At 41.9% G+C, this 19,789-nt stretch overlaps 1 protein-coding gene across 3 annotated transcripts in view; it reads right to left on the reverse strand.

The window, feature by feature from the left end:
- Nucleotides 1-17,112, reverse strand: part of arhgef12a (Rho guanine nucleotide exchange factor (GEF) 12a) — a 35,659-nt gene extending 18,547 nt beyond the window's left edge. Inside the window, exons 1-4 of one of the 3 annotated variants that reach the window (XM_069148050.1) lie at nucleotides 15,687-17,112; nucleotides 3,171-3,191; nucleotides 2,258-2,349; nucleotides 186-251 (exon numbers count right to left, since the gene is read on the reverse strand). In XM_069148050.1, coding sequence (XP_069004151.1) covers nucleotides 186-251; nucleotides 2,258-2,349; nucleotides 3,171-3,191; nucleotides 15,687-15,718 — 211 coding nt within the window. In that variant the 5' untranslated portion in view covers nucleotides 15,719-17,112. The remainder of the gene's footprint in view (nucleotides 1-185; nucleotides 252-2,257; nucleotides 2,350-3,170; nucleotides 3,192-15,686) is intronic. The other 2 variants (XM_069148049.1, XM_069148051.1) reach the window with 2 other exon arrangements.
- Nucleotides 17,113-19,789: the final 2,677 nt, after the last annotated feature.

Consider the following 19,789-nt stretch of genomic DNA (forward strand, 5'->3'; position numbering starts at 1 on the left):
AGTTGAGTTGATCACTTGGCACTGATTCTGAGCCCAACTCTCCCCATGCAGCCGAAGATTATGATCTGTATAATCTATTGCTGTTAATCTGTTTAAAACAAACACCTAGTGGCAATCTCACACCAGGGTCTGAGGCATGTAGAGCTGCAGCTGTCACACCAGCCATTCCAGCAAGAACATCTTACCACAGGACTCAGGCTTCCCCTCTGCTAGCACACTGCTGCTGCCACTCTTCTGCACCACCAGAGCTTCTGCTCACAGCCCCCCACCACGCAGAAGACAACGCAGAAGACAACGCAGAAGACAGCGCAGACAGCAGCACACACGCGCACGCATACACAACAAACAAACAAACAAACAAACGACCAACACAAGGAAAGGAAACACAAAACAGGAAAGAGAAAATCATGAGGGAGAAACAATCATGGGAGAAGAAAAATTAAAATGAACAAATAGGCAGTTGAATAAAACATAATGGTTTGTATCGGCACTAAAGAGTGCAATCATTGAACATTTATTAGCTTGGGTTTTTTTTTTGTAATCTTTAAAAAAAAAAAATAAATACCTCTACTCGCTGTCACTAGCTGCCACTGACTGTGTTGTGACTCAGTTGTATACTTAAGCTGATCCTTCGTATAGGGCTCTTGTATATTCAATTTGATATACATTTTACTGTGATAAATATGCTGCTGATGCAACTGCATGTACAGTGTGCTCTATGTAATTTAGGGTGTGTCTATCCGCCCCAGAGGGTGGTTTTTATAACTTGTGGTAAAGGAGATGACGCTAAAAATAAATCTATAACAAAGTTACACCTCGTAACTGAGGAGGAAAAAAAGTTGCCTAAACTTTTTAGAACAATGTCCAATACATTTTAATCATTTACAGGTAATTAATGACTTTCCTACACACCATCATTTGGAAAATGTGAATCTGAAGTCAGTTTTAACATCTGTTTCCAGATTGTTTGACTGCTTCTGCCCATCTGCAATAAATCCAAACCACTTTCAAATTATGACAGAGAAAAGGGAAATCGGGAGAAAATTGAGGAAAAGATTGTTAGAGTTCATGCAACTTGCTAATAAATAAAAAGGACATGCATCTATATTCATCATGCAGACATGCAAAGTTTCATAACGTGCAAATATGAATCGTGTACAAATAAACGATCAAAAGGCAACCTAAAAATATAGATTTCAATTAAATAAAGAATCATTTGCCTCCCTGTGGCTGTAGTGCACTTGTTTAATCATGACAGCACTCCAAACATGGTAAAATAAATAAATTGAAAAAAAAAAAAAAAACACACAGAAAAGCACGCAAAACAGATTTTAGTGTGGTGCGAGACACATCCAGGCAGCAGGGAACATTTCTTGTGTGACCACAGAGAGAACACATCTTGTCTATGTTTTGTTGCATCATACACAGATAAGCCTCCATGTGGTGCAGAGGATTTTCTGTTTTGTTTTGAACACAGAAGCTTCAGTCATATCGCATATTGTCCTGCCCTGGTACCACAATGAGTGTCACAATATCAGAACCTCAACAATCTCGCCCTGCAATAAACTTGAAACTGGTGTGCATCACAGGCTCAGTGGCTTTTCTGCGCCCGTCAAGTATGCGTGCGTGCAAGCATGAGACCACCCAACCACTTTGAGCGTACAAAACCCACAGATTTATGTAAAACTACGTGAATGGCGTGAGAATTATACACACAGCTGTAGATGTTTTCAGTCCATTAATCAAACCTCTTTGTGCTAATCTGCTTAAAACTGGCACCACGTAATGCAACATAAGCTTCTGCCAAACAGTTACTGTAATGCAGTGCAATGCACACGCAACCAATAAATACATTTCATTCCTGTCCATTAGTTGAGCTAACACCAAAAAATTCCAACTCCTTTTTTAGAGCAAATTCAAGTTCCAGCGATTAGAGCCGAACAGTTATCGAAGGTCAAACCGCACAACATTGACGTACAGCTGTTTTCGACAATCAAGCACAAAGCGTGGAGGAATATCCACACGCCACCTTTCACCATTCCAGCATGCTTTGCGAAAACCATCTCCATCACACTCGTTTTATGAGACCGCACGCGAGTTAGAGAGGAAGGAAGAAATGAGTGTGAGAGACAGACAGAAACATATGAGGCCGTCAGAGATGCATCCAGAGATAAAAGGACAAGATGGAAACAAGGCCGTGTGTGACAGAGAAAAACAGAACAGGAGTCTGAGCCTGAAAATGAAAATGGGAAGTTACCTGTAGGGTCAAACTCATTGGAGGGAAGTGAGGTTTTGTCACTTTTGGGTTTCTTGTCTGGGGGGTGGTCTTTACTGAGAATGCTGCTGGTTCTAGAAAAAGAGGAACATCCGTGAGAAACACCTAAACCAGGCGGGTGGAACAGTGCACAAGCAGCATTAATCCAGTACATTCACAAATATGCTCACACTATAGTGTTTCATACATGGCATTTTCTACAGGCAAAGTCAGTGCAATGTATGCATCTTACTGTACTATACCCTGCATCAGCAGACGCTTCAGGCAAGTGAAGGTTCAGGAAGAATTACGGCAACAGAAAGAACCAACAATTGTTCATTTCAGCAGTGAGAATAATGTGGCAGGAGGACCTCCTAGTGTATGAATCATGCCGAGTGTGTCTACTGTATAATGTGACAGCCAGAGAGGATGTGGAGCCGCTCTGCTGAGTGCCCAGAGTGCAAGGCCAGAGAAAGGACACTCCTCAGTGGAGATGCCACAAGGCCAGACTCCGGCTTGAACCTCGGGACGCTATGTATGGCTGCCTCTGCCTATACTGGCCCCAACTGTGAAAGGCCACTGTTCTGTTCACAGTGAAAGGCAGTGATGGGCCGCCCTCAGAAGAGGGACCCCTTTGTCCCTCACTCTGTGTGTATGTGTGTGTGTGTGTGTGTGTGTGTGTGTGTGTGTGTGTGTGTGTGTGTGTGTGTGAGCCTGAGCTGAGTGGGGGTTGGTGGGGTATGTTTGGTCCAACCTCTGAAGACTCCTGTGTTGCAGCACATCAGGCTTAGTAAAACCTGCCTCATTTCCCTGATCTGTGTGAACGAGTGGCGTGTCTGCGTGTGCCATCACAGGATTACCCACCAGTGAGCATGCATGGCTCTGCAACATAATCAGACGAGGAAACGATTCTTACCTGTTTGCTTTCTTGGGAACCCTGCAAGATTAAACAGAATGACAATTAGAATCTCAAAGAAATGCCCCGACGGACAACTACTGTAATACAATACACGAAAGCTGAGCTATTTATGCCTGTATGGAGGGGGAAAAACAAGATGCCACGCTGACAGCTTCTACTGAGACCCATGTCGTGGTAAACAAGATAATCCAGATCAAACATCAGAGTTCTTCAGCTGCAGATTAAAGCCTTTTCCAGGTCAAATGTCCTCCGACTCGTAGATCTTCGCCGTGAGTGTGCGTGTGTCGCGATTAGCTCCTCACGGACATCACAACTTGACTGTAATAATCATATCTTAATCACATACATGGCCTGCTTCCTTCGAAGCGGCGTGCCCCGAGACTGGTTACTGCCACAGCGATGAAAGTAGTTAGAAATACCGTCACATTTTCTCAAGCGGTGAGTAATCAGATGGTTAATTGTAAAACGTTAACGACGGTGTTAATATGTTTAGTTTAGTTTATCGCCGACTAATGCACAATGTGGTATTACAAAACCGGTCTTAAATCTTGCATTTTGCACCTTTGAGAAATCCCAACTTACAGCAAAATCTTTACACAAAAAGTAATTCTATATTAAAGGCGAAAGGTCAGCCTCCACACCGTGACATGGAATGGGGCTGAAAAGAACATGCATTTGTATTTGTGGAAATAAACTCACAAAACATGAGCTCACTAGACCTGGAAATTCTTACAAAAGAATCAGTTGTAACGCCAGTATTTAATCCTAATGAAACATAGAAGAGTTTTAAAATGTATATAACTCGTGTGTTTAGGTTTCCCTGTAAGTCACTGAGGAACACGGAAACAATATAAAGCAATTTAAAGGGTGTCAAAGATCAAACAGTATTATATGTGTAACGTACTTTCCGATGAAAGTGATATCTCCTGAAAACTCGTGAAGTTTGTGCCAATTATCTGGGTGGCCCCTCAGATCTCCATTATTCAGCAGTCCACGGTGGGGTCCGCACAGTCAGCACGGCTCGTTTTTCTCCAGGCAGAAGGAGCATGTTTTGCCATTCTACTTCATTTAGTATGAAAAACCCCCTGCTACCGGGTAGAACGGCTTACTGTTACATCGTTACCATAAAGGCTAAATTTAGACTCTTTTTTTTTTTTTTTTATGATTTTTTTTTTTTTTTTTTACCGTGATGAAGTGGAAAACATGGAAAAGATTGCCGTCTCAATGTGGAAAGAATCCCACAGCAGTAAAAACATTTTCAAACTTTATTGTGATGCCCACATCTCTTTATGCAGGGCGTTGAGACACTGGTGCAGTGTCAAACACGGCTTGAAATGAACAAAGTGTCGTATGGAAATGTAAATGGACGCAAACAATAGGAAACAGGCAAGTTGAAATTGTAGTAGTGCTCTTCAGTATTTCGAGTAACTACACTTTTCAGAACACCAGTCTTCCGAAAATGAGGAGGCCTCGCGACTTACTAGCCCACATTAACTCCCTTTCTCCTTGCGACACTGTGTCCCATTCAGAGCCACGCAGAGGCAGCTGAATAGCCCGTTTATGAAAATGCCCAGACTGTAATAAGTTCCAGAGCCTCCAGCAGAAAAAAAAAAAAAAAAACTAGCTTTAAGTAGCCCACTCCCTTAGAAACCTCTGAATTGGGGAGATGGAAAAGTCTGCACATAAACACACACACACACACACACACTTGAAAGGTACATGCAAATGCAAAAGCTCAGAGATGGTAAAACTGAGTAGGCAGATGTTGTTCTTGGTTGATCACACGGGCACAAATGAAAACACGACAGGCAAACCAAGTTCTGAGGGTCTGGATGATGCAACCGACTGTCGACAATGTCTGTGCTGAACTAGACTTATGAATCATGCTTTCAGGAATACTGCTGTACCTCGACATGGTGGTTTAAAAGTGTCTTGTACATGTTAAAACGGTTTAAAGAGAACTTTAGATGTCGAAAAGGAAGCATATTCACTCGATACTGAAGAAAAGGCCTCAAACAACAAGGTGTGTTTACGTGGACAGAGGCAAACATCCAGCTAACAGCTGCTATTTATGATGACGAAATAATTTTGCATATAAAAACGAGTACTCAAAATGATAGGGCTTTCTGCTCTGCAAATTTCAAGGATATCAAATATAGTATGGTTTGGGTTTCACCACTATAATAAATACACTTGCATGCTATTTTTTTTTCTCAAATTATAGGTAGCCTTCCTAAACAGCAAACCAGAAGTATTCTGCTGCACAGACTCCTGAAGTTGCCAGGCCTCTGGTAAAAGTTGGTACAAACACATCAACATACCACTTCAGGGCCTGACTCTTAAACTTCTCTAGAAGGCCCCTGGCAACCGGATTTGGATCACAATTTACCATTTGCAAACTGTGGATTCCCTCATTTATAACTAATGTTTCCGATGTTTTTATAAGAAACAACAAAAGGTACAACAAAATAAAAAAAAACTTTCTCTGTGAGGACAACTTTCCACCTGGGTGGACGAGTGTGCTGCTGTCACGTTGCTGTTTGCACTCAACCAGCAAGAGTGTGGCGAGAAAAAAAAAAAAAAAAAAGGGGAAAAAAATGAAAAACTGACTCACCAGCATCACAGCACAACTACAACACAGTCCTACACATTGTGACATAGTGACGCAGCAGGCCGGCTACAGAAACTGTGTAAAAAAAAAAAAAAACTCGGGCAATCGGCTTTTTAAAAGAAACATATGACATCAAATACAACGCCAAAGAGGCTAAATATTTGTACACAAACTACATGTCAAATAACTCGTGAACTTGTCGAAGGGTATCTTGTCAAAAAAAAAATATCTTAAAACTGCATCATAACCAACCACAAATGACATCGAGACAGAGTTGGCAAGTGCTGCGAGCTGATAAAACCCATCTTTGAGGCAATGTTTTTTTTTCATTTAGTTCAACTCATTGATTATGTGTCAATGTTCATGCGTACACGCGATGGAGTCTATAAAGTGGCCCCATAATCACACATGCAAAATACGACAAAAATATTCTCATAGTTATGAAGTTTCCCCTCTTGCCTCCTCAAAGCAACTGCGAGTGTTGTGAGACCGAAATGATGAAAGCCATTATGAGACTGCAAAGGGAAACCAAAAAGTACAGACTTTCAATGGGGAAGCAAAAGTACAAAATGAGGAATTTACAAGTAAGGCGGTCGACCCTATTTTAAGTTGCTGAAAATACCACAAACTCTGCAGCGCTTAAACTGTACATTAGCAACAACAACAAAAAGCTACACTTGATTCATGTAGTGGCAAGTAAAAAAAAAAAAACAGCCTTATGAACTCCCATTCGGTTTTGCTTTCCCCTTTGTAACACGATGAGCCAAAAGAAAAGCGGTTGATAGACACAAACTTCTACAGTATATCAAGTTGACGTGTTAACTCGTGCGAGTGTTTAAGAAGAAAAGAGCACGATCATCGCAATAGTTGCGTTTCCGTGTTTTTAATGCTAATGTTCGGGGGGGAAAACCCACCGATTCTCATTTGCGACGGGCTGGTAAACACATAACAGGAGCAAGCAGAGGACCTGCTGGGTTATTCTGGCTCGTCAATTTCTATTCCTACACGTACAACTCGCGGCTAGTTGAGCATTTCACGCTAACAACAGCACACGATCTTTAACAGCAACCCAAGGGTTACTGTCCGGGGAGAGTGGCTGTCATGGTCACGTGGGCAGCTAAACAGCTTAATAGGCTGCAGCGGGAGTATTTTACCTCGACTCAGGCTTGTAGCGGAGGTTTGTCCAAAGCCGTCGGGACACGGCGTGGATAAGAGAATGCCGTACGTGCACAGTTGCAGTTGAGGTGAGAAAGGAAACGGCGCAGCTGTGACGAAGCGAATCCCTGACGGGGAAATGTTTGCTGCAGCAGCCCTGCTTCCTGATGGATGCCGACTCCGGCGACTGCAAGGATGACCGCTCATAGTAAATGGTCTCATTTTGGAGGGCAACGATTCTCCCCGAGTTTCCACTGTAAAGCGTCGCTGACACACAGTCGCGGCTCGGACAACTTCACAGTAGATGTCGAGTACGCGATCACAATGGTTCCACATCGGCAGTGAATTCCGTGTCCGCTAGACAACAGTAGATTATTGTTCTCTGCCCCAATGATACTTGAAATACTCCGCCATGCACTCCGCTGTAACGACCACAGACTACACACCAGACCTGCAATTATTCATCACAAGCTAATTGATTAGCTGATAACCAACTATTTTTGCTAATCAAGCATCATTTTGAGTTGGGTTCCCTCCCCCCGAGTGAAAGAAATGCTAACAATCTCCGTCTCCGGTGTCACGAGTGTGAAGCTCGTTTCATTGCTTTAGCCCTCCGTGATGATACACTCCGTATGTTTTGGTTGTGGACTTTTAGGCAGGACAAAACAAGACATTTAGGCTGCGCTTTTCTTTTTGGAAACACCGATCCACATATTTCACTATTTTCTGACATTTTAAAGACCAAACAAAAACCAATCAATAATGAATTAAGTTGGTTGCGGTACTACAATGCACACAAAAACGGGGAAAATACTACAACTGTGTAAGCTAATTTTCTTATATTTATATGATTATATATTTGATGTTTTGGGGAGTTCGGACTGACTTAGAAACAGACAGTGTAAACAAGTAATCAGGAGAAAAATGAACACATTTTTGGACAGTGAAAGTAACCGTCGGTTGCAATACAAGAAAATACACTAATAAGAACAGTGCAACGCAAACATTGGTGATAGTACAATATACCTGCTGCAAACACACTATACGTGTTCAAGCATTCGTAGCTCTCTGTACATAAATAAACACATTATTGAAGCTTTGCTCTGTTGCAGCATTATAAATTTGTATTCTTGATAATACAAAAAAAAAAACACAAAAAAAACTTGGGAGCTTGTAAATCTTTTTGCCGGAGTGAGAACGACGGCAACTGTTGTACACGTGTGTGTTTAGGTATTCAACTTTTTGAATACAGATGATGCGACGATCGAGAAGAAATTAGCAACAGGCTGAAATGAGACCATTTTCTCTCAGTTCCTCGGCTCATTCATTTCTTTTGAGTCAACTGTAAAAGTTTGCGCTCGGACCTCTTCCTGGATGAGGCTGTTAAATGTGCAGGCAGTGAGAAAGGCAGAAAGAAGGCCGAGTCAGAACAGGGTGGGATGGGAGGGAGGGGCAGCAGTGGAGCGGGCCTGGGCTTGAATGCTCCATTGAGGTTTGGTGTTTTGATGGAAAACTGTGGCAGAGCTGGGCCAACTGCAGCAACAGTGGCAGGGAGAGAGGCCGGGATCAGACCAGACCATGGAGAGAGAAAAAAGAAGAGGAGGAGGAGGAGGAGGAGGAGGGAGGGACGAGCAGCCCCGAGGGAGCAGGACTCTGACACAGCCATTTCTGTGAAAGGGTCTCCCAAACTGAAGAGGAAGGAAAACAGTGTACAAGGAACTTAGACGAACTTATTTAGGGCACAGAGGAAGCACTTCAGGTTCCTCTCAGTTCCTCTTTAAATCGATCTCATGAGATTTAGGACAGATTGGTCAAGTTTAAATCAGAGTTGAATTATAAGCAACTAGTCAAATATTTGAAAATGAGCCAACAAATAACAACAATGTCACACGTATCGTGAGGTAAAGAGTTGGCAGGAGGCTTCTTTGGCTACTCAAGTTAAGCAAGGTAAGCTTAATAAACAAAGCTTAACCCTGACCTTTCCCCGGCATACAGTGCTGCTGTTGTAACTTGTAAGAAGGGAAGTTGCAGTAATGCGGAGTCCGCTTCAAGAAGCAGTGCAATACAGTTCACAGCACAGGTGTTGTCAGGGCAGGGAGAGGTGGGGCCCGTCTGAAACTGGGAGAGGATTGGACAATTTTGGGAGTTGCCTGCAGGCTGCACAGATCAGACTGAGGTGTGTCCATTCCAGGAGGTGAAGCACAACATCGCACACAGCAACACATCCTCAGATGTTAGATTACTCTGGAAGATTTAAAACTGGAGTGGGACTCTGTGCTGACGGCACAGACTCCTCAGCCGGGTTTTGTGCCGAGTCATGCCGCTGGCTTGCCAAGTACCTTATGGAGTTGGCAATATCTGCTTTTTCAACCAGCCAGCCATTCATGCCACCTCTCTGAAAATGCGTCTGATTCTATCTCACTGGTGTAATGATACAGTCTCTTGAACAGTCTGATTCATGCCTGCAGCCAGCCAACGGGGGAGAACACAAACACGCGCTGCCTGTTATCTAATCTATATACCTGAGTCAGTCAGCCACACACACACACACACACACACACACACACACACAGGCTGCATGGCGTCACTGCTCTCCACTCCCTGCCACTGAGAAAGAAGTTGCCTGCAACCACGCACTAATATCCCCTTTTTTTTAAACCACCTTCTGTATTACACTCTCGCCTAACATCCAACACAGTGACGTCACTCTCAACGTGACCTCGGTGGTGTGACCATGGTGGCGCTGAAATATAGATTTAAAGACAGGATAAAGTAAGTGTATGAGACAGAGACAGAGATAGAGAGAGAGAGAGAGAGAGGTGTGCTGTTTTTTAGATAGACAAGACCAATAGCTTTGGAGCTCAAGCTACAGCCTCAGGGGGAAAACTGTGCCCTTTCTGCCCCAATAAACCTCATCAGGATTCCTGACATGAGGGCCCGGGGATAGACATTTCTTCACGCTATGCTGTCTGCTGTCCTCGAGCACTGGGAAAGGAAAGAAGGTGGTTCTGAATGCTGCACCGTCCCCACTGCTGCCAGTCATGAGCCCTGCCACAAAAAAACTGAGAACTTTGCTAATCAATGAGCAACTTCTCTGAACCGAGGAGATCCCTGAAATCTTGACAATGCGTTATTTTCCCTGTTCATTTTGGATTTAAGGGTTATTCAAAATTATCTGGTTGATTAAGTTACCTGCTAACTTTAGTACAACACTGCCAGAGACACACAAACACATTGGTTCGGTGCCTTGAAATAATCTCAAGGATGTAAAAAAGAAAGGTAGAGACAGACCCGACAGTATGATGACACAGACGCTGATGCAACCACAAGTAAAAGCACATAACCGACACCTCATTCTCCCCAAAGCTGTAAAATGTTCCAGCTATTAAAGTGCACTCACACACACAAAAAAAAAAATCCAGCTTAATAAATGCAATATGATGCCAAAACAAAATAATTTGTGACTAAGGGAAGCAGCCTATCAACAGAACATGCAATTGGCCAACAGGAATATAATCAGGGGTAATATTGTACAGTACATCCCTGCACATTCCTCGCCTTGCCTTTCTTTTCCTGTCCTGGCTTTTCTGCTTTTTCTCTGTCACTCGACGTGACAGCAGGTAGATGACAGAACCTGTGCTTTGACAGCGATTGTTGTAGAGAAAGAGGGGTGTGTTCGCCTGCCTCGTCACCCTTGAATCAGCAAAAACAGGCAGTTTAAGATTAATAACAGTGCAGCACCAGGTTGCTGATCTCTCTCTACAATAGAGCCTCTTAAGAGACAACATTCAATCAGAGCATCAGGTCCCAGGGAATGGGAGTCTCAACATGGCACAGACATCCAATCAACTACAGCAGAGATGCTGCTTTTTAATGTCAAAACATCTATTTCAGATAAAGATTGAGCCGGCATGCATGTCCAACTACAAAAAGAACAAATGTGCATTTTAAGTGTATTTGCAGAATCAACAAAGCCCCTGTAGAGTCTGAAGAATATCCTGGTCTCTTAAGTGCCGCATTTAGCTTGAAGGCAGTAGCCTAGTTTAAGGCCACAAAACCCTTACATGGACATGTGAGGACATGACACTTGGGCAAGTCAGCTCTCTTTCCTAGCCCCCTTTTCCTCTATTGTTGTGATCCTGTCTTTTGTGGAGTGAAAGTAATGTTTGGGCCCTGAAGCTCTTTTGGCTAACAGGGCAGCATTGTAGCGGGTGTCCACAAGCATCAACATCACTGGACCGGGTGCTAGACCCCGACTTCCCCAGCTACTGCCCAGGCTCCGCCCACTCTCCAACGTCACTACCACTCGGGCGTCGCTTGTTTCTTTCCTCTCTGCTACCTCCATCCCCTTTTCTATCTCTTTTTATCCAGAGTTGACTTGACTAAAATAACTAAATAAGAATTACATTGACCCTCAAAAGCACAGAAAAAAAAGACCCAGTCTAAACCATAGGCCGACCATTTCGGCTCGTCCGAGTCTTTATTTCTACTTGGCTTATTGGTGAAGGCAGTTTTAATGCAACGGCAAATATCCTTAACCAGGGAGTCCAATAAGATGACGGAAAGATTGACGCGAGTGATCGAAAGAGCGTCTGAAAACGAGTGGTAAGAACGAACAGAGTACGGTGAGAGTTGGTGTGTGCCTGGCAAAGTGACATCCAGGTGTGAGCAGTCTTCACTAAGGTCCTCATTTACATTCTATAAATAAACAAAACGGACAGTCTGGACAGTCATCTGGTGCAGACCTTCAGTAGTTAATAGGCTTCAATGTAATGAATCCAACTAATAAAAAAAAATAAAAAAAAAATCTCTCTGAAGCCCAACTTTTCCACACCCGTAAGGAAAACTCAACAACACTGCAGTGGTTTTGCTACAGAGAGAAAGTAAAGCCACCAAAATGTGACCATATCATCAATAACAAAATGCGACACTGACAACTGTTACTGCAACAGTAGAATAACTTGAGGGTGGCACAATGGGGAAAGATAATACAGCAGGGTGATGCAACACAGACTTAGCACTGGCCATTAAAACACATTACTACAAAGCTATAATTGTTGATATAAATGTGGCAGATCTCACATGTGTTGACATGTAGGACAGCTGTTGCAGGAGTGATTATGGAAAGCAGTCAGAGTACTGGTGTTATAGATCAACTAGTTTCCCATTTAACTGGAGACTTGCCTGAATGTGTCTGTGGGTGGTTGTAGAGACGCAGATGCTGAAAACAGCACTGTACTTGCTAATGTTATATTATCTTTCTTGAAATAAATTTTTTTTTTAAAATACCCATCAAAAGTGACGCAAAATGTTAACGATAGTTAACTGACTTGTGGAAGTTATTTGTTATACTGTTACGCTCAGTATGACGTACATTAAAAGTGCATAAATTACACACGGCAGTTACAAAATATGGCTGAAAGTTAGTTCCAAAAAGGGGAACAGCTGCAATGGTACGGAAGTGGTTTGGTTAAAAAAAAAAGATAAGATGTAGAACAAACTCTGTAATATGGTGCTCGAAAAGATGGGCGTTGAAAATAAGATTTGGCATTGAAAAACAAAATCTGAAGCTGAAAAAGGAATCATTAGCATTGCAAGACTCGCATTGTAAAAACAGAGTCATTAAAAAATGATAATCGTACAATATCATTATCTTATTTTGATATAGTTTGCATCATGATGTGTTTTTCGATGTCAATCTTTGGATTTTTTTTTTCTTCATGTTTGTCTCCAGTGACAGTTATATTTTACGCTCTCAATACTCTGAACCAAGTCTTGATATCATACTCTATAAATAAAGGATTTACTGCAGGACTGTTGTGCTTAGGCTGCGACTAATAGCCAAATTATTTTTTTTTACCATTGATTAATCTGTACATATCATTATATAACAATATCATGAAAGTTACACTTTGACTAAGTTATCGATTACTCAGCATTTGCGATGAGACATCAAATTGCACAGCGGCCTATTGGGAAGTACTTCCCAGATGTGACAGGTTATCTTGTCATTTTACCCTTCAGGATGCTAAAAGTTAATTTTGACATGCGCATGTTCATGTACTTCTACACTACTCAGCATGCTGAGCTGAAGCCTCTGCACCTCTTTTCAGAGTTTTACGGGACTTGAGGATGCTCATTTTAATGCACAGTTCAGAGCAGCTGACACAGCTGCTTCAGTGTCAGCGCTGACTAGATGGGAGTAGAAGCATACTGCATTATCAGGGACGGATGCCAAATACAGAGAACGCATACAAGCAGACCGAGCTGTCAGAACTCCTCATGAAAACATTTATCATGAGGAAACAAATTCCGCTGCAGTAAACAATATCAACCCCAGTGCAATGTTATTACCAACGGGCGTTGACATAATTACATTACTGATCAAGAGACATTCCTATTCGTTAATGAAAAAGTTTGATATACTACTAACCCTTTAAATCATTGACCCAATTCAAACATTTTTCTGGTCGTTGAATCTCACATCTTTTGCTTTTCTCTGGTTCATTTTATTATAAATGTTTATGTTCTTAGATTTCTTCAAGTGATGGCCTGACAAAAATAAACAATCTGAAGACATCACCCGGGGGCGCTGTTACGTTGTGATTGGCTTTCTGGCTTTATTGTTGACAGTATAGTCATAAAATCAAGGATGGTTAAATCTCTTGCATAACAATCAATAATAGTGAATTGAATAATAACAAACTTGTTTGGTGCAATCCTGCTACTGGCATAAGTGACCACTTGTCATTCACAGTAGGGTACCAGTAAAGACATCCTCCCTGAACATACCTGGCCTACACCGACAGACCTGGGGAGGAATATAGAGCGGACAGCCAGTTTGCTCCCACCGAGAGCTATTGTTTACTATTAGTGATGTCACCAGCACCACTTCCCGGGAGGGCCTCAGAGGGGGGTGGTGGGAAAAAAAAACGTGGAGATCAGCAGAACTCTATGACAAAGAGCTAACGGCACACTAAACTGACCCACCGGCTGGCGGCCCAACCCCAATACATGCTGGATGCACACGCTCACCAAAGCCAACAGAGCAAAAAAAAACAAAATGCACAACAGCACGCACCGAGGGAGGGAGAGTGAGGACAGGGAAACACAGGCGGACCTGAGGAGAGAGGGGGGGGGGGGGAGACGGCGATAGGAATAATCAATAAAGCCATTATCGTCAACTCGACACCCGCAAAAGCAACTGCATCTGAAACAATAGCTCGTGTTTATAGGCCAACTCTAATTTTGTGCATCAGAGGTACACAGCCGGTTGGTCAGATATGGTCTGAGGCTCTTAGACGGTTTTTGTATTTTCTTGTTTTGCATGAACACAACAACCTGCCTCATTCTCTACTGCTGGAGTAACGAGCATGACTTTTTAGGAACACATTTTGTGAAACCAAAAGAAATCAACCCACATACTTTGACTGAAAGGACTATGAACAGACAAGAAAATGATGAAGCAGTGTCTGAAGCCTTCAAGTTCTGCAGCAAATCTGAGATGACCAAATACGGCATGATATTTTAACACACACCACACTGTAATAGCAACGGTATCAAAATGCTGCACGGAATCAGGAGTGTCTGCGAGTTATTTTCTTATCAACTGCAGTTACAATTTCATTACATGTTTGCTTAAGTGACTAAAACAAATACTGATTTGTTAATTGTACTGATAAAAGCAACTGGATCCGTCTGGACATGGACACTGGTTTGCTTGCAATAGTGCCATGCACAGTGTCATGGTAATACTATTTGGGGAAAAAAAACCACACACACACACACACAATAGCAGTTGGTGCCAGCCACTGTTGCCATCATTGCAGTGGGGGAGGGGGGTCATGTAAAAATGGGGTTGGGCTTTAGCCTCCAGCTTTAGCCATGAGGATATTTCATATCCCAACCTGTGCAATAAGCTCCCCTCTATTCTGAGTCTGCGAGCCACATTCCAGTGTACCGGCCTGCGCTCCTTGCAGGTATGTGGGATTCAGGTGGGAAGGCTTGATGTAATGCAACAGCTTCACTTCTGTTTCACTGCCAGAGCACATCAGATTGAGAAGAGAAACCTCTTTATTCACCAGGTACCAAAATCACAGAGGAATTCATTACTGTAGGGATGCAAGGCAAAGAGTAGTGATGCACACCACGTCTCAATGAACCGAGACGGTCGACTGATCTGTCTCTACTATTTAGTGTATTCCTCACGCATGGCACCCTATTTAACCCTCTGGTCCAACCTTAGTTTAAGTTGACAGCTGCCTTGGGTAAGGTGCTTACTTCACGGAGCGAGGGTTTTGTCTGAATCCAGAGATCGTTTTAATAGGTGCAGGAGAAGGTTAGCTTTAAAGGCTTAGGGGTAATAGTGATGTTGAAAGGTGTACAGGGATCATGGATGACTGTTCCCTTGCACACAAACAGTGGCAGGGCCTTCTCACCCCTTGGACAAGTAGGACTTCATGGTCTGCAGAAAACTCCCATTACCCATGCTGAGATCAGCAGAGCTTCAGTCAGGATCTGATGTTCTTCCTCAGTACTTGTCTAACACAGTCATTACCGAGCGCATCAGCACAAACACACGTTTCACTTGAACCACGTAAAACACAATGTCAGAGTGCAAGTCGCGTTTCAGATTATTACACATCATCATCATAACCAAATCAAGAAAGTTTAACAAAATGTTCTTCCTTGAGGGCTCAATTTATGCATGTGGTGTGCAGACAGTGAAGGCATTTGTGTGCTTGTACCTGTCAGTGAAGCTGGACTGTGTGTCACTCATTGGGCTTCCGGTTCTAGATTTGCAGCAAATTATATCCTATTAACATTTTCCAGAGTGTGGTGAGGCGATTTCCTGGAGCGTCCTTCTCTGGCATTCGTCTGGAGTAGACAAAGATTTTGAGAACGGTGCTGGGAATCAATTAAAAGCCGGGACACTGTTGGGTTGTTTTGCAAGGCACGTCCAAAAAAAAAAACAAAAAAAAAATAATACTACGTGTACTATCTGTCAATCAGAGCTCCTTGACAAAAAAAAAAAAAAAAAATGAAATAGCAGCGAGAAATCTACAGTGCAGACCTTAAAAAAAGAAAAAAAAAAAAATGAATCGGGGCCTCGGTCGTATTAGCTGCGCAGTCAGATGATATCCTACCCCGGCGTTAAACAATATTTTGGCAACAAAAATAAATACACCGCTCCAGCTGGCACAAGTTGTCTCGCATGTATGAACTCCTCGCGGCCGAGTCCTTCGCATTCACCTCCGGGGAGTCCGTCGACAACGAAACGTGTAAACAATCCGACGTAAGAGACACCTCTTCTCGGCCCTGCGATGGGAGTCCGTCCGCCACCACCCCTGTTCGGCCGACCGGCCTCGGGTGCCTAAACGATCTCGGAAGATGCTGGAAATTCCTGCAGTCCCGTTCGGTGTCCCCCGTTCCCAGAAACGCCTGTCGTCTGCGGCCGCGGGGACGAGTCTCCCGTGACCATGAGGAACCGCTCGGTACCGAGTTTAAACCGACCCGTGTGACGAATTAGCGGAACAACTTGCAGCTAACGTTACACCGAACGTGAGACGTTGGATTCAAAAAAAAAAAAAAAAAAAAATTTACGGAAGGAAAACAAAAACAACACAAATAAAAAAAAAAAAAAACCCCGTTGGTTATTTTAGAAAAAAAAAAAAGAAAAAAAACGTTTCTCACGGCGTTGAATCGAGCCAGCTTACCAACTAAACAAAACAGATGAAGCTCTTTCAGCGCGCACACACACACACAAAAAAAAAGAAAAAGAAGAAAGAAAAAAAAAAAAAAAACTTTGCTTCGTGTGCTTCTTGTTTCGACTGCAAACTAAGCAAACTCCCTGTTCACAACAACGAGCCGGCCCACGACCGAGAAACAGACACGCGAGCACCCTCGTGAATGTCGCCTGGCTTTCGCGACGTTGTCTCCGGGGTTGTGTGTCCTTTCCCAGAAAGCCTCCCTTTTCCAAGCGGACTCGGGGGGTGAGGGGTGGTGGTGGTGGGTGAAGGGGGGGGGTTATCACAGCGCGGCGCTCCTCGACTCCATGTTTCCAGGATTCGCTCGTTTCTCGGCACCAGTTTCCGCGGATGGAAAAGCAGGCCAGCCGCGCGGCCGGCTAACGGGACAAAAAAATAAATAAATAAATAAATTTTTAAAAAAAAATTTAAAAAAAAAAGTAAAACCGTCACTCCGCTGTAAACAACGACGGAGGGAGGAAAAAAAAAAAAAAACAACAACAACACGCCGAGGAGCTCCAAACCTTTGGCGAACGTGTGGTTTTTTTTTTTGTTGTTTTTTTTTTTCGTTGTTTTTTTTTTCCCCCAACGCGAGACGTTATTTGGAAGAAGAATACAACTTGTGGAAAAGGCAGCACACACACACACACAAAAAAAAATCCCACTTTCTGCCGCTAGCAACGCCCGAGCCAGCTAAGCTGTCGGAGTCCAATAAGCGCTTCCGAAACTCATCACTTCCGCCGGGAGATGGGAAGTGTGTTTCAGCGTAATTGTCAGGGAACACCGTGAAACAACAACATCAATAACAAACATCAACACCGATGGAACCGCTGCCACCACTGCTAGTGAATTATTTAAGAACATATCTTAGCTGTAAAAAAAAAAAATAATAAGATAATAACTTGTGGAAAGGTAGCACTCCAATATTAACTTAGTTATTCGTTTTTGCATTATGCAACTATTATATCAACCTAATAAAACTACTCCACTACATTTCAGAGGCAGGTTGTTGGGTTTTTTTGCACTTCCGACTCCATTGCGTTTGCTTGACAGCTTTAGTTACGCGTTACTTTTAACATTACACTTATTCATACTGTTCCTTTCCAGGGGGAAACCGCGTATCTCCAAATTTTGGGGACTTTGAATTTGAATGGTTATGATAAATTGAAGGATTAATTGTTCCTTTATTGGTGGAGAAAAGTAAACTTCTTTAGATAAATAATCTTTAAGAGGAAAAAAAAACAAAAAAACCTCTTGGAATCTCTGATCTGAAATGTCACAAAGCTAAAAACAGTACAGATTCTCTGAGGTGAAAACTTTAAATTTCTAGAAGTGTGTGATTCTCACGTTCTTATAGAGTATGATGCATTACTGTGGTTTACACTGACCAACAGTATACAAGCTGGTTTAAGAATACAGTAGTAAAATACACATAAATGCAGCAGTAATAATAATATGAACTCTTATAGGATGCATTTTACTGCACAATTAATACTTTTACTTTTGATATTTTAAGTACATTTTGTTGACAATACTTACTGAGTAAGGTTTTCAATTCAGGACTTTTTCTTTTTCTTTACATTGTAGAATTAGTACTATTAGACTACTGGTAAATTAATCAATCAACTAATTGATTATTCAACCATTAAACACATCTGTCTGGCAGAGGCATACAGAGAGAGATATTATGATTTAGTTAATTAACTGATTAGTGGATGAACAGAAAAATAATCAGCAGCAATTTGTTGTTTAACCTTGTCAAGCAAAGGAACAAACACTCTTTTGTTCCAGTGTCTCATATGTGATGATTGGTTGATTTTCTCCTTCACACATCATTGTATTGTAATGTCTCTTTGGACTTTCCCATAGTAGGGAAACCATTCATGAGACTTTTCCAATAAGGAAACACTTTCTTTAGGTGCTTGTTCTTTTTGTTGTTTCCAGGCTGTATAAGTCTATTCCTTAGTGATTACAGTCAGAGAAGACTCCTCAATTTTAAAGAAACTTCCTCAACCTTCCCACAGAGAGAGCCTGAATTGCATAGATGAACGCAGAGAAAACACACTCCAGTCAGTCTATAAGTGTGTGACAGAGTGTAAAATATAGAAGGTACTGACACTTACACTATTGTATTTGTATCTATTCTGTTGGAAAGCCATTGCAGTCAGCCAACTCAAGCTTTTAAGACCGTGATCCATATTCACTATCTCCATTAGTAGTCATTGGAGAACATTGTAATTACTGTATGCATTTTTGTAATCTAACCTGAGTGAAAAAAAATTATAGGTCTATATCCTATTTACCTCATTTATTTTGTTCCTATTTATTGTTGTACATATTTCTATAAATGATTGTGCACGTTCTTCTCCGACTTATCTATTTGTTCACCAAATTCACACACTAAATGAACTATTGGGAGTGTATACATATCATATATTTTGTCTTTTTCTGTGCTGCTGTGACGATTACATTTCCCCACTGTGGGATTAATAAAGTCAAATCTAATCGAATCTATCTTTATTGTGATGCGTATTGTGTTATTAACTATTTCTTTATTATTTATGTTAGCTGACAATATACTGAACATACTGTAATAAATGCAGTTCACTGTATATTACATACATTATCATAGACTATATTAAACTTTGTACTCTGAAGCATAAAACATATCAAAAACGGTTGAATTCATGCTAAAAAGACACCAAAACAAACTTCACAGAAAATTGAACTAAAATTACATTTCACCATTTTTAGTTGACAATGGTGATAACAAGGTTCCCTTTCCCTTTAACTTCCTCACCATCACTTCCTTATCATTGCCAGATATCATGTTTCCTCACTCATCATTCATTTATAACTGATATGACACCATCATGTGGACAGCCTGGGTAACTTCAGTCTCAGTCTAATAATTTATCAAAATATCTGTGGTACTTACTGATTCAAATACAGCCAATAGGTTGGTTTTAGTCAGACTGTTGCTGTTTAAAACATACAAACAACAAATGATTTTTTTATTTTACATTTGGATTACAAAGGCGAATCTTGAACCTTAAACAGAAAATAGTTCTTCAATAGACCAACTTGTGTTGTAGGGTTTACGG

This window comes from Embiotoca jacksoni, unplaced genomic scaffold (assembly GCF_022577435.1).
Source record: "Embiotoca jacksoni isolate LCO1_2020_lvr unplaced genomic scaffold, fEmbJac1.0.p SCAF_14, whole genome shotgun sequence".
Taxonomy (NCBI): domain Eukaryota; kingdom Metazoa; phylum Chordata; class Actinopteri; family Embiotocidae; genus Embiotoca; species Embiotoca jacksoni.